Source organism: Anguilla anguilla, chromosome 2 (assembly GCF_013347855.1).
Source record: "Anguilla anguilla isolate fAngAng1 chromosome 2, fAngAng1.pri, whole genome shotgun sequence".
In the NCBI taxonomy this organism is placed as follows: Eukaryota; Metazoa; Chordata; class Actinopteri; order Anguilliformes; family Anguillidae; genus Anguilla; species Anguilla anguilla.
This window is the reverse complement of record NC_049202.1, coordinates 46,644,263-46,660,989: the sequence shown is the minus strand read 5'-3', so window position 1 is coordinate 46,660,989 and position 16,727 is coordinate 46,644,263. Positions and strand designations below refer to the sequence as shown.

The 16,727-nt window shown below is 38.1% G+C and overlaps 1 protein-coding gene across 1 annotated transcript; it reads left to right on the top strand.

The window, feature by feature from the left end:
- Positions 1-2,880: 2,880 nt before the first annotated feature.
- Positions 2,881-12,915, top strand: LOC118216407 (carbohydrate sulfotransferase 12-like). The gene is made up of 2 exons (XM_035397536.1): positions 2,881-3,029; positions 7,420-12,915. The coding sequence occupies exon 2, from the start codon at positions 7,510-7,512 to the stop codon at positions 8,791-8,793; it is 1,284 nt and encodes a 427-aa protein (XP_035253427.1). The 5' UTR covers positions 2,881-3,029; positions 7,420-7,509; the 3' UTR covers positions 8,794-12,915.
- Positions 12,916-16,727: the final 3,812 nt, after the last annotated feature.

Here is a 16,727-nt window from a genome sequence, read left to right as displayed (position 1 = left end):
CAGCAGGGATCATCAACTCTGGCCCTCAAATCCAAATCCAGCCCTGGTTTTCTTTTCTCCCGGGTAATTAGTGCTACTGATTGGCCAGACTGACTTCACACCTTACTCCCAGGCAAAGGGAGGGTGGAAAACCAGCAGTTCTCGGCCCTCGAGGACCGTGACTTGCTGATCCCTGATCTACAGTATCCTTTATAGCTCGTAAAAAATGGGCTAGTAAAAAAATAAACACTAAAACTGAAATCATCAAAAAGCCACAGCATGTTAAGTATCATTTAACACAGGGATGTCATATCATTTAACACAACAGCCAATCAGTTTCAGGATTCTGTGCCAACTTTTGCATTTAATTATTTAATTAGCTCAACCATATCTTGATCTGACATTTGTATAAGCACAAGCTATAGCCAGAGACTGTGGGTGTGTTCTAAAGATTTTACTGTGCTCAACTACAGGAGTGAATCAGTATAGTTTATAGAGCTGTCAGAAAACTATAACTAAAGTCATTGGTTGGAACAAAAACCAGCAAGCAGATTGGCCCTCCTGGTCCAGAGTTGTGCACCCCTGCTTTAACATCAGGTATGCAACTTAACGTGCAACTTTTATGTTAGCCTCCCCAGTTAGTATGTGATGAAGTAGGATTTCATTTTTTTCGTAAATGATATGTATAATTACAACTGGACTTAATTTTGCAATGCTCAACTTAAAAACTTAGAGATAGAGATAGAGGTGAAAAACCCAAGTTGTATAAGGGAGTCGAGCTACACATTCCAAAACTGGCAGAATGTAGTGAAGCTAAACTAGCTACATTTTTATTAATGTGAAGTAAAATACTAGATAGCTACCTAGAAATTTGCCTGTCTAGTTGTCCCTAATTGATAAATGTGACACTAACTATGAATGTCCATTACTTTATTATAGGCTAAGTGGAAGCGAGTTAGCTAATCACTACCAGTGCATCATTGCATATGAATTACCAATCTTGGATATGTTGGAGGCAGACATGCATTTCAAAGCTAATTGATCAAACAGTAGATGTGCTGACGGTCTGGACTACAAATATTAAGATTGCGAGAGCTAGCAACTTAGAAGTAGCTAATGACAGTTTATTAAAATGTGGCTAAATTTGCACCGATTGACCTACGGTAATTATGTTCAGTTAGCTAGCAGACACTCTCACCAGAGTGAATTGGCTGCAATGCAAGTAAAAACACCAGCGACCGTATGTGCAACATCATTATAATACTAAATGTAAGTGGGTTTATGCCATAATAGAAATCAAATGCATAATAACACATAAAATAAAGGAGTCATATCTAATTAGTATCCATATCGCTAGCTAAACCCATAAAGCATGCTCTAACAATCCTAAAGTAATAAGCTACATAAGTGTTAAGGAGCAGGAATGGGGAGATGCCAATTCCCAGATTAATTCTTGAATCCAAGTTGATACGGTGGGTCTTCTGTCTATACCAGAAGATTCAGATTGTATTTCTCTTCCAGAATAGCTGTGTTAGCCATTTCATTGATTGGCTGTGTCTAGTCATACAGAATGAATACTGCATAAACACACGGTGACCTCTTAGTTTTACTGTAAATCACAAATAATTGTTCAGTCTTTATCTATCAGTTGCTTTCAGAGTCTTGGCCAGCATGGTGTCGTAGCTGGTTCCTCCCTGGTAGGATGGCAGGGGAGAGGATAAGCAGGAAGGCCAAGCTCTATAAGAGACTGAGAGAAAGAAAACACACAGACACACGTACATGCAATATTTCTAACCTCTTGGGAGATTCAGTGCCTGGAGATGGGAGGGGCCTTGCTGCAAGGCCTAGAAATTTTGTGTTGTACAGAATTCTAGTTATACTAGAGAAAACTTCTCCTTTCTGTATTTACAATTTATCATGGACAAAAGTGTAATTTACAAATGCGTACAATTATTTTTTGGATAATAAAAAATTTTTCTCTCAGAAAAAAATCTTGTGTTTTGCTCATTAAATTAAAATTGTGCCGAAAAGGTGTATTTCACCGCTGCTAACCAAATATCTTCAGCAGTACTATATGACAATGCGTTACATTGCACCAGTTACATCTAATAAATAGACTTCTGTTCTTGACATGGCAGTATGGTGGAGTCTGGCTAAAAGTTCATGCAAGTGTGGCTCTCCAATGGTGTACTCTTGGGCTGAACAAAAATCTGCCAGTTAAGGTATACTGCATCTCATGAGAGCAAAGAATTAAAAATACATGCTACACACTAAGTTTCTGGTAGCAAGAGTCAACATTGTTACTGTAAAATTAACCTGTTAATTAACTTTTGTGATTTCACAAAATTTACTTATTCTGGATACATACACATCCTTGTGTGGTTTTTAAACCGGTTTTAGAGCAACATTGGTAAACAGCATTCCTAACGTGCCATATGTTTACTGGGTAGCCTAGTTCCATCCATCGCATGTCTTAATTGATCCAATTACTTTCATTACCCTAGGACAATGGCGCCTGTGTAGCCTATTTACCAGAATACATTGCCCTAGAATATCGTCACAGCAAGAAATAGCCTATATATCCACGTAATACCCGAAATAAAATAGAAATATGAAGGGACTGGAAAAATACTACATTATTAGCTTAGATCAGCAGGTTCATTAAGAGCAGAGTTTCAAATAAAAGGCAAAGTTTAGTCGTTGTACATCTCCGCAAATGAACTCTAATCACACAAACGACTGAAAGCGTTTCGCTTTCGATATATTCGATATGGAAAATACTAGGTTCAGCAGTTACTTAATCAGATAAACGCATCACTTGTAACGCCTCGCGCTAAACCCTAAACTGCAATACGTGTACCTCCAGGCTATTTGCTCTCCACTACTTTCAAGTAGCAAGCAAGTGCAGAGAAGGAAATGAGGCAAGTCTCGCGAGCTTGCTCCCAATACCTTCCCCGGGGTTGTGTGGCAGTAAGCTCACACATCCGTCCGCTCAACCATTGCTGGCGACACCTTCAACGGTGAAGATAGCAGGCATCCCTGAAACGGAGGTAAACCTATATGGATAGAATGAGAGTTGAGCATTTGCTTGTACGTTAGAATTTATTCGAGATAATCATAACAAGGTTTCTGAAAGCGCATCACCACTTGCAACCAGCTAGCCATATTTGAAGATACTGACCCGGTAAAGGCTAAACACAGGAAAAAACAGCTACAGCTGCAGCTAGTGTATGCCTTTCACCGAAAGGACTCAAGCCAAGAAAAAGCAGTCCTGGATTCATCAGTAGCCTACCAGACAGGGTGCACAATTTCGTAATGAAGTGCTTAGATGTCGAGAACGGAAACTTAAATATTACAAATTATTTTATCATTACAGATTATTATAATATCACCGGTGTTAGGCGAGGAATGAAATATGTAGGGTACTATCACTTGGGGAAGGCGGATTGGTATTTTAATGGTGTTTAAGGGAACAGACGCAGAGAACTCGAACTGTAGCTAGTTACATTGTGTTTTGTAGAGTCAAAAGTATATGCCGTTTCATCTGGGCGGTTATTAACGGTGTCTGAGTTAGCGGTATCTCTACTGTCGTGACGTAAACGGCGTAATTTACTTGCTTTCGAGATATAACAAGGAAATAGTTTGGAAACCATGTGAATAGCCTATTAGGCTACAATACAGAGACTACTGGACACTACGGCTGTAGATATTTCACAAATCGAACATATTTCACTGACTTAAAGTAGCAATTGCTGTAGGCTAATTGAAATTATAATTCGAATTGCGAATATATACATCTTCGAACGCGAAAGGTACGACTCGTTGCGTTTGACAATTCTTTGATTTTTAACCTAACCTATAGGCTAATCTTTGTACATTTAATGGCAAGAATAGTTCACTTCTAGTTATACTACTAAACCACTGATATTTGTCTATTTATTACAGTGGTTTTTGTTGTTGATAATGATGACGTCGTTATCATCATTGTTATCATAATAAATAAGACTTAACGACAGAGCTATAAAATAACATTTAGGCTACGATTGCCTATAATTCTTATTGTGAACATTATTATTACGGTTATAGATCCCTTAATGTTATTTTCCTTTTCAGAATATATATATATTTTTTTTTACAAAACTCACTTCCCTAGATTACATTTTCGATAGGATATTTGCTGCATCCATAAAAATTATGTAGAGGCGAGGGTTTTAGACTTTGTTTTACTAGCTGTGGTTACTAAGAGATGAAGGAGGCACATAAATTAGTTTAAATTGGTCAAAGCAGTATAACTCTTCACCTCACCAAATACAGACTGTGGTCATCATGTCTTTTTATACACAGACATTTCTATAAATACATGCACATCTTATAAGTTCATTGTTAACATCTAACAAGTATAATTTGCGGCAAGTGTGTCAGGGACATAAACGTACAGTGTTTTCCTGTACCAGTATATTTAAGGAGTGAAGGGGGACATTTAAGTGGGTCATAACAGGAGATTTGATTTGTCTCATTTAATATAATTCCTGTGCTCAATCCTTCAAGAGCTTAGAAACATTCATTTTTCCAGTATGTTTGCCAGCCTTTTGGTCTAGTTTGAAATGGCCCTTCTAATTAAAATGACCAAACGTGTAATTATTCTGTGGTACTTTATGAAAAGGTAAAACTGCATTGTGAAGTAGAACCACTGGTGTACTTTTCTGTCAGACAGAGCATTGTTAGTTTTTCTATGCTGAATACTGCAGGAGCTCTGTTAAACTTACTGGACCCCCTCCATCCTGGCTTTTCCCATCTATTATCATTGAATTGTATTTTAGAAATTGTAGGACTGGCCCAGCCAAAAATGAAACAATAAAAAACAAATGTTAAGTGATGTTTATCTAAAAATCTTATATTATGTAATGTGCACTTCCCTCTGATATATGCAGTTTCAAATCAGTTTAAAATAACCAATAGGGACTTCAATTCAGCCTTCTGTGATATAACACTGGGAATTGAATTTATTTAATATTTGACTGCTTTACAGCATCAAGGTTTTGTACCACTTTTATGATTTTTGAGAAGATTAGAAAACAGAAATGACCAATAACCTGTCATGAATGAGAATATTAATGAAGAACATCCTTATATCTAAAAGAAAAATGCTATTTTAATCTACAGTGCATTCCTATCAATACATTTTTCAGCATAATACTATTTAGGCCATATCATCTGTTAAAAGTTTAGAATGAAAAATGTAAATGTTAAAATTGATCTTTCATTTAAGTAAAATACTTCGCTACAATTGAGTACATCTCTGAATTAGTTATCATATGTTTCCATTTCTATCATATATTTCCAGGCAAAGGTCTCTGAAGGACACTGACAAAAGTGGCATTCAGCCATGTGCTTGCACATATTGTGATATTTGATGGACTGATGGGAATCTCACTGTCTAAACCTCTGGATTTTCTCAAGTACTTTTGGCAGTTTGCAGTGTTTACCATGTTTTCGTTGATGGTTTTGAGAGTACTTGGAAAAGCATATTAATTAAGCATATTAACCTTCTCAAACTCTAATCTTAAGGCTTTTTTATTCTGTGCATGAATTTACGTTTCATGCATAGAATATGCATTTTCCAGTAGTCTCCGGTTGCAAGTACCATAGGAAATGGTTCCAAATGAAAATAAGATTAAATGTATTAATTTGAAGAAATATTATATAATAGACACGAGTGAAACTTTATTCCCATAATCTATGTGCTTGACGTTAATTGGCCCTTAAGTGTCATTAAAAAGCTTTTATTCAGCCACTTGTGAATTGAGTACTAATTGGCTCGATGTATATATTGGAAATCTCCAGCTGAGATCTTGGAGGACTGCGGTGTCTACTGGTTTTTGGTGTGTTAAGTGCTTAAGTGCTTAATTTAAGTCATTGATTGGCTAGAGTCCACCCACCTTGTTTCCAAGGCCTAATTTTGGCTGCTGTCTAAAAGGAAACCACAGAAACGTGCAGACAGTGCAGCACTCCAGGGCTGGAGTTTGAGAGTTCTGGGATGGGCCTGTATGATGCTTTCTTTAGTTATTCCTCCCTCGCATGTATAGCACATACTTCTGAACATAATCCCGGATGCGGTTCTCACTGTCCTGCTGTTGGTTTTGTTCAGTCACAGTAGAACTCTGTTTACCCAACATCAAGGAATGGCAGTTTGACTAAAAGGTTTATTAAGATGAAGTCATTGACACTGTTGTGCTACTGTAGAAAGAGAGATTATTGTTCCACTAGTCAGATTATCATTATGAAAACAACTGTTAAATGTTGCATAATAGAAAAGGTACAACAAAGAGCCCAATTAAATGTAATGCTTTCCTTGCTTCAGTAGTTTGGAACGGAAACTTTACACTTTAATCTTCATCATAATTAAGAGTGCAACAAGAGCAGCCTGAGTCATGAGGTTGAATGCAGGTTTACTCACAGCTGGAAGTGGGCTCATGTTTTGCTGATATATTTTCCATTCAGGGGTTATAATATAAATGTCAGCTTACATATAGTGGAAAAGAAAGTTTTGTTCTCTCTACCTGGCTCCTCAATAAATATAAAGCTGGGTTCTCCTATTTCACAAGCCTTTGACCTACTTAAGTCTGCATTTTCTGTGACTGCCCCTTAAGAAACCTAACACATACATATGGAATACCTTGCTAAATAACTAAATACCGAAAATAACCTGAATGAATTCATTCAGAAATATGAAGAAGCATTTGTTTCACTTATACCCAGGGTCATAGGGTCATATATCTTATACCCACTGTTCCATGATATGGCAATTCTGGGGAAAGTGTCTATGTCAATAACCAATATTTGGGTGGTGCAATGCCTCCAAAATGTTTTACATTACAGCGCAAATGCTAACTGCAGCCAAGTTTTCACGTGCATGGAAGAAGTAGGCTAGATGAGTACAAATTACAATTTATGGAGAAAAAAATGTAACAAGATTTATGTGTCTGACAAATATTTCCACTTGCTTTCTTTATTATTATGTAAAGAACTACAGAGTCTGTAAAATTAAAAACAATTACAGGCTCAGATGACTGATTAGGCTACTTTTTGAGTGTGATGTTTTCACTTAAATTTACAGCATTAGTGCTGCATCAAATGGGACCTCTCTGGGGGACATGCATCATCATGTCAACCATAATCTTAAACCATCTGATGCTAATAAATTGATTTTAAGCCTTTATCGGCAGATACTGATATGACCCTGATATTATCGTTCATAATCTTTTGAGTACAGCAGTGTTTCGACCGTTTTTCTTGAAAATGTCCTCCTGTATTTCTCTCTGCAAAGTTGTTGGATAGAAATGGCCTCTAGGATTGATAGTATATGATGTCTTTTCTCTCTGTTACTGTGGAAACCCGTAGCTGTGACATTGATTTCAGTTTGTTTTATGTTTAATCCAGGGCCTGCTCACTGGAACAATGCTCTCCCCATGTGGAGATGGTGGTGCCATGGATCGAAGATAAGAATGGAAAGTTCTCAGCTCGTGTAAAATGGGAAAGTCAAGACTCTTTCGCATTTTTTTAATCCTCGGGTCCCTGTTTATGATCCTGCTGATTATAATATATTGGGATGACGTTGGAGCCACACATTTTTACCTGCACACCACTGTGTCCGGACCTCACCTCTCCCACCTTCCTGCTCAAAGTCACTCTGCCTCTAAGCATAAAGCATACGATGACAAGGGTAACTCCTTCCTCTCAGACATCGATGCGTTTATCAACCAGTTCCTGGAGGGCACCGTTGAGCCCAGTCAGCAAGCGAAGGAGGACGGTGCCCCGGAAGCCTTGCACAACCAGTCTGGGGAGGCAGGGAAGCCGGAGGAGAAATTTGTTCCGAGGCGGGAGTGGAAGATTCACCTGACTCCCATCTCTGCGGAACTGAGGCAGAGGCAGGAAGACAGGAAGCAGCTGATCCACGACCTCTGCACAAACAGCACCCTCGACTTCCTGGGAAAGAACAGGACGTTCGATGACATCCCCAACAAGGACCTGGACCACCTGATCGTGGACGACCGGCACGGGATCATTTACTGCTACGTGCCAAAGGTAGCCTGCACAAACTGGAAGCGCATCATGATCATGCTGAGCGAGAGCCTCTTGGTCGATGGCGCTCCCTACCAGGACCCGCTGGACATTCCGCAAGAGCACATCCACAACAGCAGCCTCCATTTTACCTTCAACAAGTTCTGGAAGCGATACGGAAAGTTCTCTCGACACCTCATGAAGATCAAGCTGAAAAAATACACCAAATTTCTGTTTGTCAGGGACCCCTTTGTCCGGCTGATTTCTGCGTACCGGAACAAGTTTGAGCAGGAGAACGAAGAGTTCTACAAGAGGTTTGCCGTCATCATGCTGAAAAGGTACGGCAATTACTCCGACCCCCCTGCCTCGGTGGTCGATGCTTTTGCGGCCGGGATTCGCCCTTCTTTCTCACACTTTGTCCAGTATTTATTAGATTCCCAGACTGAAAAAGAGATGCCCTTCAATGAACACTGGCGCCAGGTGTATCGCCTGTGTCATCCCTGCCAAGTCAATTATGACTTTGTGGGGAAGTTGGAGACCTTGGACGAGGACGCAGAACACTTGCTCCGTATTCTTCGGGTGGATAATATTGTCCAGTTCCCTGCCAGCAGCCGCAATAGAACAGTTAGCAGCTGGGAGCAGGATTGGTTTGCCAAAATCCCCTATGAATTGAGAAGAAAGCTGTACAAGCTTTATGAGGCTGACTTCAAACTTTTTGGATATTCTAAGCCTGAAAAGCTGTTACATGAGTGAACGTGCGTCTAAATACGTTTTCTTCTCGTGTGATTTTTTAAAGAAATTAATTTAGTTTAAATGAAAACCATTAATTGTCTTTTCTTTAAAATATGCATTCGGTGCACACTAACCACCTTGAGGTAAGTGAGCCTTAATGCACATGATTACAGTCCAATACTCATCCAGTGATTTGTACCAGGGCATTTAAAATTGTTGTCGTGTGAATTTGGTGGAGATTGGTTTTTTAACATCCTCAGCATGTACTTTGCCTATTAGCAGCAGGCAAATTTGGACTGTTGTGAAAACTTGCATAAAACTAATATAACCTCATAAATGAGGTATAAGCCAGTATTCAGTGATGAACATGATCTGTAGTGTGACCATGACATTCACGCCGGGGAAAGAATTTCAGTCAGTGTAATGTTACGTGGCCTACAGAACATGGAGACATTTTTAATATGATTGCTGTACGTTTTGATTAAAAACGCAGTAATTGGGCATTTCATATGAAGAATTACAAGTTTTGTTGCACTTTTCATTTCATCAAGAATAATGTTTAAAATGTGTTAATGTTACAATTGTGTATTATGATTACGTGAACTATCTGTACCATTGTCACAGAAATAGCTAGTTATCAGCTCTAAAATATGACCGTCTGTATTGAAAATGTTCATTATACCGAGCAAGGGTTGTCCTTATTGTGGTTGTTTGGTGTCCCGCGTCATGTATATTAGGTTTGGGGCCAAATGCACACAGTACCAGGAATTGTAATGCTGTATCTGGGGGGGAAACGTCTCGTTTCATTAGGCTATATTGCTAAGACAGTATTTACTGTACCTTTATTTATGGAATAAAATTGGTATATTCCTGGTTGTTAGGCAACCGTGATTTGGCAGGCTGCTTAGTGGTCGGTGTAAAGAAAGAGTAAAGAAAATAGTAACATACTGATAATCTTCATGATTTTCTGCAGTCCTGTAATTGATGTCACACATTTGACCATTTTTAATTGTCTGTATTCTCACGGAACTGTCAGGCAGCAGATATCTCTACCTTAAATGCAGATGTATTTTGCTTGTGATGGATTAATAATAGGGTCATATTTGGGTAAACAATTGCATAATTTGGCTTGTTAGCTTTTACATCATGGTTAATGGAACTCTTCATTTGGAGTTTTAACCTGATATGTGCCTTAAAAATGTATATTATGACAATTTGTTCTGAACCAGCCAATTAGTCTAGTCTTTGGAAATTTTAACTATGAAGTATTCAGGAAAGGGTCATGTTGCAAAGTATAAACTTGAAGTGTCTTAAATGTCTAGATATGACACGTACAGTAAACCTTGATATGTCCATATATGGTCTCTTTCCGACTTCTAATTGAAATATTCGATGTCTTTGATCTGTATATACTGCAGTCCAGTATATAGCCTATGTGTGATGGACCCCATTTTGCACTGCGACTGTAAGGAAGACATTCACCAGTGTTGAAAAGATTACTAATTAACTCATTTGAGAAACACAAAACGTGTTTTCCCATTACATTCAAATTCCTTTTTATCATTAGTGCAATTGTATTACTGAAGCCATTGCTGTGCTGAAACATAGACAATATTTAATGGGAGTGTAAGAGTTTTTCATCATTTGCTTGCTTTTATTTGACCAGTGAAGCAGAAGCAAAAATGGAGAAGTGTCTACATTAGGCTGTGCAGTGAAATACCTGGTATTTGGCTAACGGTGTTCAGTGGTTTGAGAAAAGATGACTGTTTTCATTTTTTAATTCAGTTCTTCAGATGTTTTGGCTTTGAAGATCAAAGAAATGATTGGTGCCAACCAAACAGGGAATTAATTTCAGCACAGTATCCCCCTGGAGTGCTCTGTGGTGGTGCCCCTGAGTCTGGGTCATATTGCCCATCTTTTATCTTCAAAGATGGAGCCGGTCAGCTTGGTCACTGACTCATTTGCCTGCGCTTTTATGTATGGACTGGAACTGCCATTCAGAAAAATCAAATGTACTGAAATGAGCGTTTTCCTTACAGAAGACATTTCCTCCCACAGTCAGGTCTGAGTCATATGTAATGGTGGCATTTCATTTACTTCACATTTCAGTGTTTTATTTCCTATAGGGTGTAGGATGACAGGTCTTGTCACATGACACATTTCAATAAGACATTGTCTGCAGTGGCATTAGATTGACTGATACAAAGGAAAATAAAATCTCATCCTTATATAACTGAAGACTACAATAGACTTTTGTGGGCCTTCCTCAGGTGTGTAATTCTAACTGAATGATGTGCGTTTGCAGTCCATTTATTCATCCATCAGAAATTGTTGAAGGAAACTTTTGGGACATGAATTTTGGTAGTTTTATCAGATTTCTTTCCATTTTTGGCTGGACCGCAACAGCGGGGCCAACCCTACAAACACAAATGTCTGTGACTGAGTGACTGAGTGAGTGAAGTTACACCATTGGTCGGCTGGAGAGGTCCAGCCATATACTAGGTTTTGACCTGGTCTTGTTAAACTTGTGTTCCAAAAAAAAAAGCCAGAGAAAAACAATGACTCCTCCCCTTAAATGGCGGTTATATTTTTTGGGAAATTGATTATTTTTGGACTTCGTGGTTGAATTTGTGATTTAAAAAGTGCTGAATTTGTAGTGTTTTTGAGACAATAGGGTCATAGCATTCATAGCTCTCAGCTGGCTTTGAAGGACATGCAATGGATTGTCAATGGTGACATCCAGTTTTTAGAGTAGATGTGAAGAGAAAATAAGATGTCACTACTACCAGGCAATTAAATTGTTCACTGCAAATTATAGGCTAACAGTTGCAGAAATTTTTTTAATTTTATTTGGTGATTAGATAAGTGATTCATATTTCATATTCGGTGAATCAAAATGCAAATGTTTCTTGGAAGCATAAAATCGCCATTGTTGTAGAACAGCCATAGCATTAGCTTGTTCTAAAATCCATTACACCTCTGATTTTTGCACAGAAACCCTTAATGTTCAAGTGAAAACTCATAGAAATTGTTTAAGAAGTATAACCGAAGAAGCTAATGAGCTGTTGTCGCAATGTGTCAGTATTCTGTTGAGCTCAGGAAGAGAGGGAGGGTGAGAAGGGAAGTGAGGAGACGACTAGCTGACTGGTGCGGGTCTATTTTCGTCAGCACTGTGCCGTGCTGTGGTGGGGGGAGGGAGACGGGGGGCGCAGTGTGATGTGAAAATTGAGGCCAGGTCTTGTGGGTGTACATGGTGTGAAAGAAATGAATGATAGTGTCTTCAGCCCAACACACCCTCAAGGCTAGATGCACACTGCACAGACAACAGCAAGGAGTCGTAGCACTGTCGTACCCACTAGGTAGTAACAGTGCCTTTTCTAGAGGGGAAAATATGTTTACATGCCAATTATTTTACTTTACTTTAAAAAAAAAAAAAAAAAAAAAAAATGTTATTTTTTTGTACAAATTTCATTTCTTTAACAATTTAAATGTAGCTCTTTCTTAAGCAAGGGAAATATTTTCATAGCTGGAGTGTGAGACGTAAGAATATTTATGGATCATGTATGTTTTGTTACATTACAGTATTGGCTTCATTAATAAGGTATTTGACACCTTGTGGGACCCACTAATCCCATATGTTCTTTAGAGAAAGGAAACTGTATTTTTTCTTCTAAATAACTGAAGATGCTTCATGAAAAAGCACCACGGTTCTTGCTGTACTATAGTGGTGACATCAAAGAATGACCTGAATTAACTGATCGCAAATGCTTTTTATAAGATGTTACAGTATTCATCCTTGACGAGAGGACGTGATGCCAGTTGGACATTGAGAAAATGCAGGAGATTCTTCTTTGCATGGACTGGAATTGGGAATGTTTACTGGTCATGGGTGTGTATTTCTTACATTTTTTTCAGACTGAAAATGGATAGATCCGTCTCTTGCATTATCATTTGAACTTGTGACAGTGTAAATTTTGCAACTATTTATTTCAGTATTATTTAATGCTTAACATGTGCGTTATGTTCACTCCAAGAAAACCGAATAGAAGCAAAAAAAAAAAAAAAAAAAAAAGACTACAGCTTGCTGCATGGTGTATGGCTTGGCATTTCTATTTGTCAGTTTATTAAAGTTTTTAAACAATGGTATGTGTGTGTTTGCTTTTTATTCCTAATGTAATAGAGAATTGGTGGGGCATGCATGCGCTGTTATTTTGCTCTTGCCCATGAGACACCTTTGATATTACAGCCGTGCTGGCGAATAGATTCTAGACCCCAGTGAAAAGACCATTATTTGAAGCAGAGTACTGAAAAGTTGTGTAACTGTGCACCATAATTTACACCTCCCCCAACATTCTGGCTGGATTTAAATTACAGTGCACCTCCCTTGTTTATGGTGGAAATAAACCTGTTTAGAGGTATGATTTTGTTGGGTGTCATGACAAGGGATTGTATTTCAGGTACAGTTAGACTTTCTTTCTGAGGAAGAAGCTTAAAACTGTTTTTCCAGAATGAGGAAAGTGCCATATTCTTTGACTTATTTTCAAGGACTTTTTTCACTGGTATACAGATGACACACAGCTGTGTGAACCATTGAACCAGATGAGAGGATGCTAAATGAAAGTGTTCTGCAAATAGACAATGAAATAAATGTTTGAAGCTTTATAATTCTTAATGAGGGCAACATGAGATAATAAGCTTATGAATGCTTAATAAGATGGAAAGTGCTTAAAAAATGTAAATATTTTTTGTAAGCTGTAATTTTCAGTGGAGGCAATCAAGTCTTTATTTATAAACTGACCTAAATCTTTGCTTCGAAGCTTATACCAAAAAATAAATAAAGAATCCAATGAAGATTTTTCCCCACCTACAGACCCAGACACAAAATTACTTGCATACATCTTATCTTAGAGACTACAGCCTCAATATCAGGCAGATTAAACAGTACACAAACCACTCTTTAATTATAATACTGAAGCTAAGATCCTTATTAAAGCAACACAAATTAACATGGCTGAACCACTTCTAGTATTACTTGCTAGGCAACTCTCATAACAGCAGATATAAAATGCATGTGCAAGGTAAAATAAAAGCTTTTCTCATTGGGCTGTAAATACCTTGCACACAAAAGGGTGTTTATACTACAAAAATAGCTGAAATTGTAAAATAACAGTGGGAAATACAAGACTATGACTGTTTATGATGAGTCTTCTGATCGGGGTGTTCCTAGCTACCCAGGCATCAAGCTGTGATGCATCATCGGTAGGAACTGTTTTATATTTGTATGCTTCTGTTCTAATTCCATCTTCCTCCACAGTCACATTAAATGAGAATAAAGATTGTTTCCAATGAAGCAACCCTAATCTGTTCCTATTTGTGCATTTCTGGGCTGTGAATGGTTGTGGCAGATATTCTGAGCAAAATAAGGCAGCAGATTCATAATTCTGTTAAAATGAAATGTTCATGGGGAAGTTTTGAAGTTCGTGAAAATGGCGTCTGATGAGAACAAATGCAGTTGGAATATGTATGTAGTCATTTTCTTGTTTTCTGAAAGTATGGTTACTGTTTCATTATTGTCTGCTTTGTTATTGACTTAAATTCATTATGCTAAATGTAGCACTTGAATGGGGCCAGAAAGAATGCCTACATTGTTGAAAATGTACTAAATTAGATGAGGGACACACTAGAACACTGTGATGGGAAATGTAGAATTAAAAAGGAAAACTTAACTTCAAGTGGTGCTCTTTGTGGAAGCTTGCCAGACACTAAGTGGCAATCTGGTTCATGAGCTGTCTTCCAGCTGCCTTGTTGCCTCATTTGTGGTGCACTGTGATTTTTAAAATTCTGTCAGCAATAACAATATAATCCTGACAAAGTCAGCTGTTTATGCACTTAATCTGTCTCTTACAATACTTTGTGAATTATACAAACACAGTGACATAGCCCTCCTTTGCTGGAGTATTTACAGTAGGTAACTGTGGAAAATAATCTAGATGGAGCTACAGTATGGCTACAGAATGCAGAAAGTAATTATTTGTGTAATTATTCTCGTTCGGTTAATGGCTGTGCATTCTGAGATCTGAATAAACGTCAGCTAAGGTATAAACACAACCAAATAATCTGTTTATTGTGAGAACTGGTGCACACAGTACATTATATAAGGCCCGAGTGTAAAACACACACGCGCACGCGAACACACACGCACACACACACACACACACACACATACACACACATGCACTCACACGTTTTGAGTCTGAAACACCATGGATGGAACTGTGCTACTTCCTGTACAGTACACAACACATACGATGTGTTTCATTCAGCCCCGCACAGTAGTTCCTTTCATAAAATCAAGGGGAGCATTTTGCTTTTCCCTGCACTTACATTCACAGTGCACAGACAGCGAAGTAGCTCTTTCACAGTCTGCTGCTCAAAATCATTGAAAACTCTCAATGGGAAATTTCAGATACATCTATCAACCAATGCTTGTCCTTTCAAAGTAGACTAGTGAGGATATTAAGATTTTCATTTATTTATTTATTTTGTACAAATATATTTTTGAAGACCATATACCATGAAAATGGGAGCTATTCAAGTGCAGTGGTTTTCAGACCTCCATTTTTGCCCAAGAGCTCAAAGTCATGACCCTTTTAGAATATCAATGAGTATTTATAGAAAATGAATTAATTTAATATAAGTCAAGACTGCATATATATTCAGACTTTTCTCTGGAAAACCTAGATTACTTCTGCCGCAAAACTTTTTTTTACCACATTAGTTGAATGGTTTCTGTGTTCCATAATAATCATGTTTTAGATAAATGAAATACATCTGGTCCCTCAAGGAGTCCCTCTGTCAGGTCATTCCACAAATCTGGCCTGCCACTGTTGGCTTTGCACCAGACGCAATGCTTTGCATTTCAGTTAATACATTTCAAATATATCTCATCTGAACACAAACCCTCACTTAAATGCTTAATTGCAAGCCCAATATGGGATTTGAAATGTTTTCATATAAAAGTTTCTTCCAAGAATAGCTTCCTTCTTGCCTCTACTATACAGGCCTATTTTGTGGAGGGACCCAGATATTGTTGGATCATGAACATGTTTTCCTCTCTTTCCAAGCCATTGAACTTGTGGAGTTCTTTCATATTCGCCATTGGTCGCACAGTAGTTTCCCTAGCCAGTTTTGTTCTTACCCAGGTACAGCCTGATTCAATCTGTACCTCACCTCCTATTGATTTGAATTTGCTCATTTAATTTATTTTTCTGATACACAGAAAGAATGTGCAGTTGTTTACAGCTAAAGTAATTTAGGTTTGCCCCACAGGCTGTGTGGATCTGAATAATTTATTCCTATTAAAATGTTTTTAAGTTCTGAGACAACACAATGTGGAAACCTGAAGCCCTGCAAAGGTCTGAATACCTCCGCTGGCCTCTAGATAAAATGGCGGTTCTGTTTTACACTGTGCTTTGAATATACTCACTTATATGTACAAATTGTTCATAATAATAATGAGTATAACTATTTATGCAGGCCTAAAATCATATGACTTAGCCTTTGGATGGCTTGTTTATGGAAGCATGATTTATTTAGCAGTTCTGGAAACTGAAATCATTTTTTTTTTAAACCCAGGGTTCTTTCTACCACTAGGGGGAGCCAATGCATTACACAAAAAAACTAGTGCAGAGGTATCAATCCTGCAGGTATTTGTGATTTCCTTTCAATCAGCAGGCAAATAAAGCATTGATAACCAGGTTTGTGGACTCTTTAGGCAATCAGTGACTTAAATTAATCACTTGTGCTGAAACACTGAAAATCAACAGACACTGTGGCCCTCCAGTACTGGAGTTTGACATCTCTGGACTATTGGATCAGAAATGTGTCCTGCCAATTTTGACTTGCCTGTGTTCTGTGGGAAACCTCATGCATTTTCACACATCACAGAGTTAGTA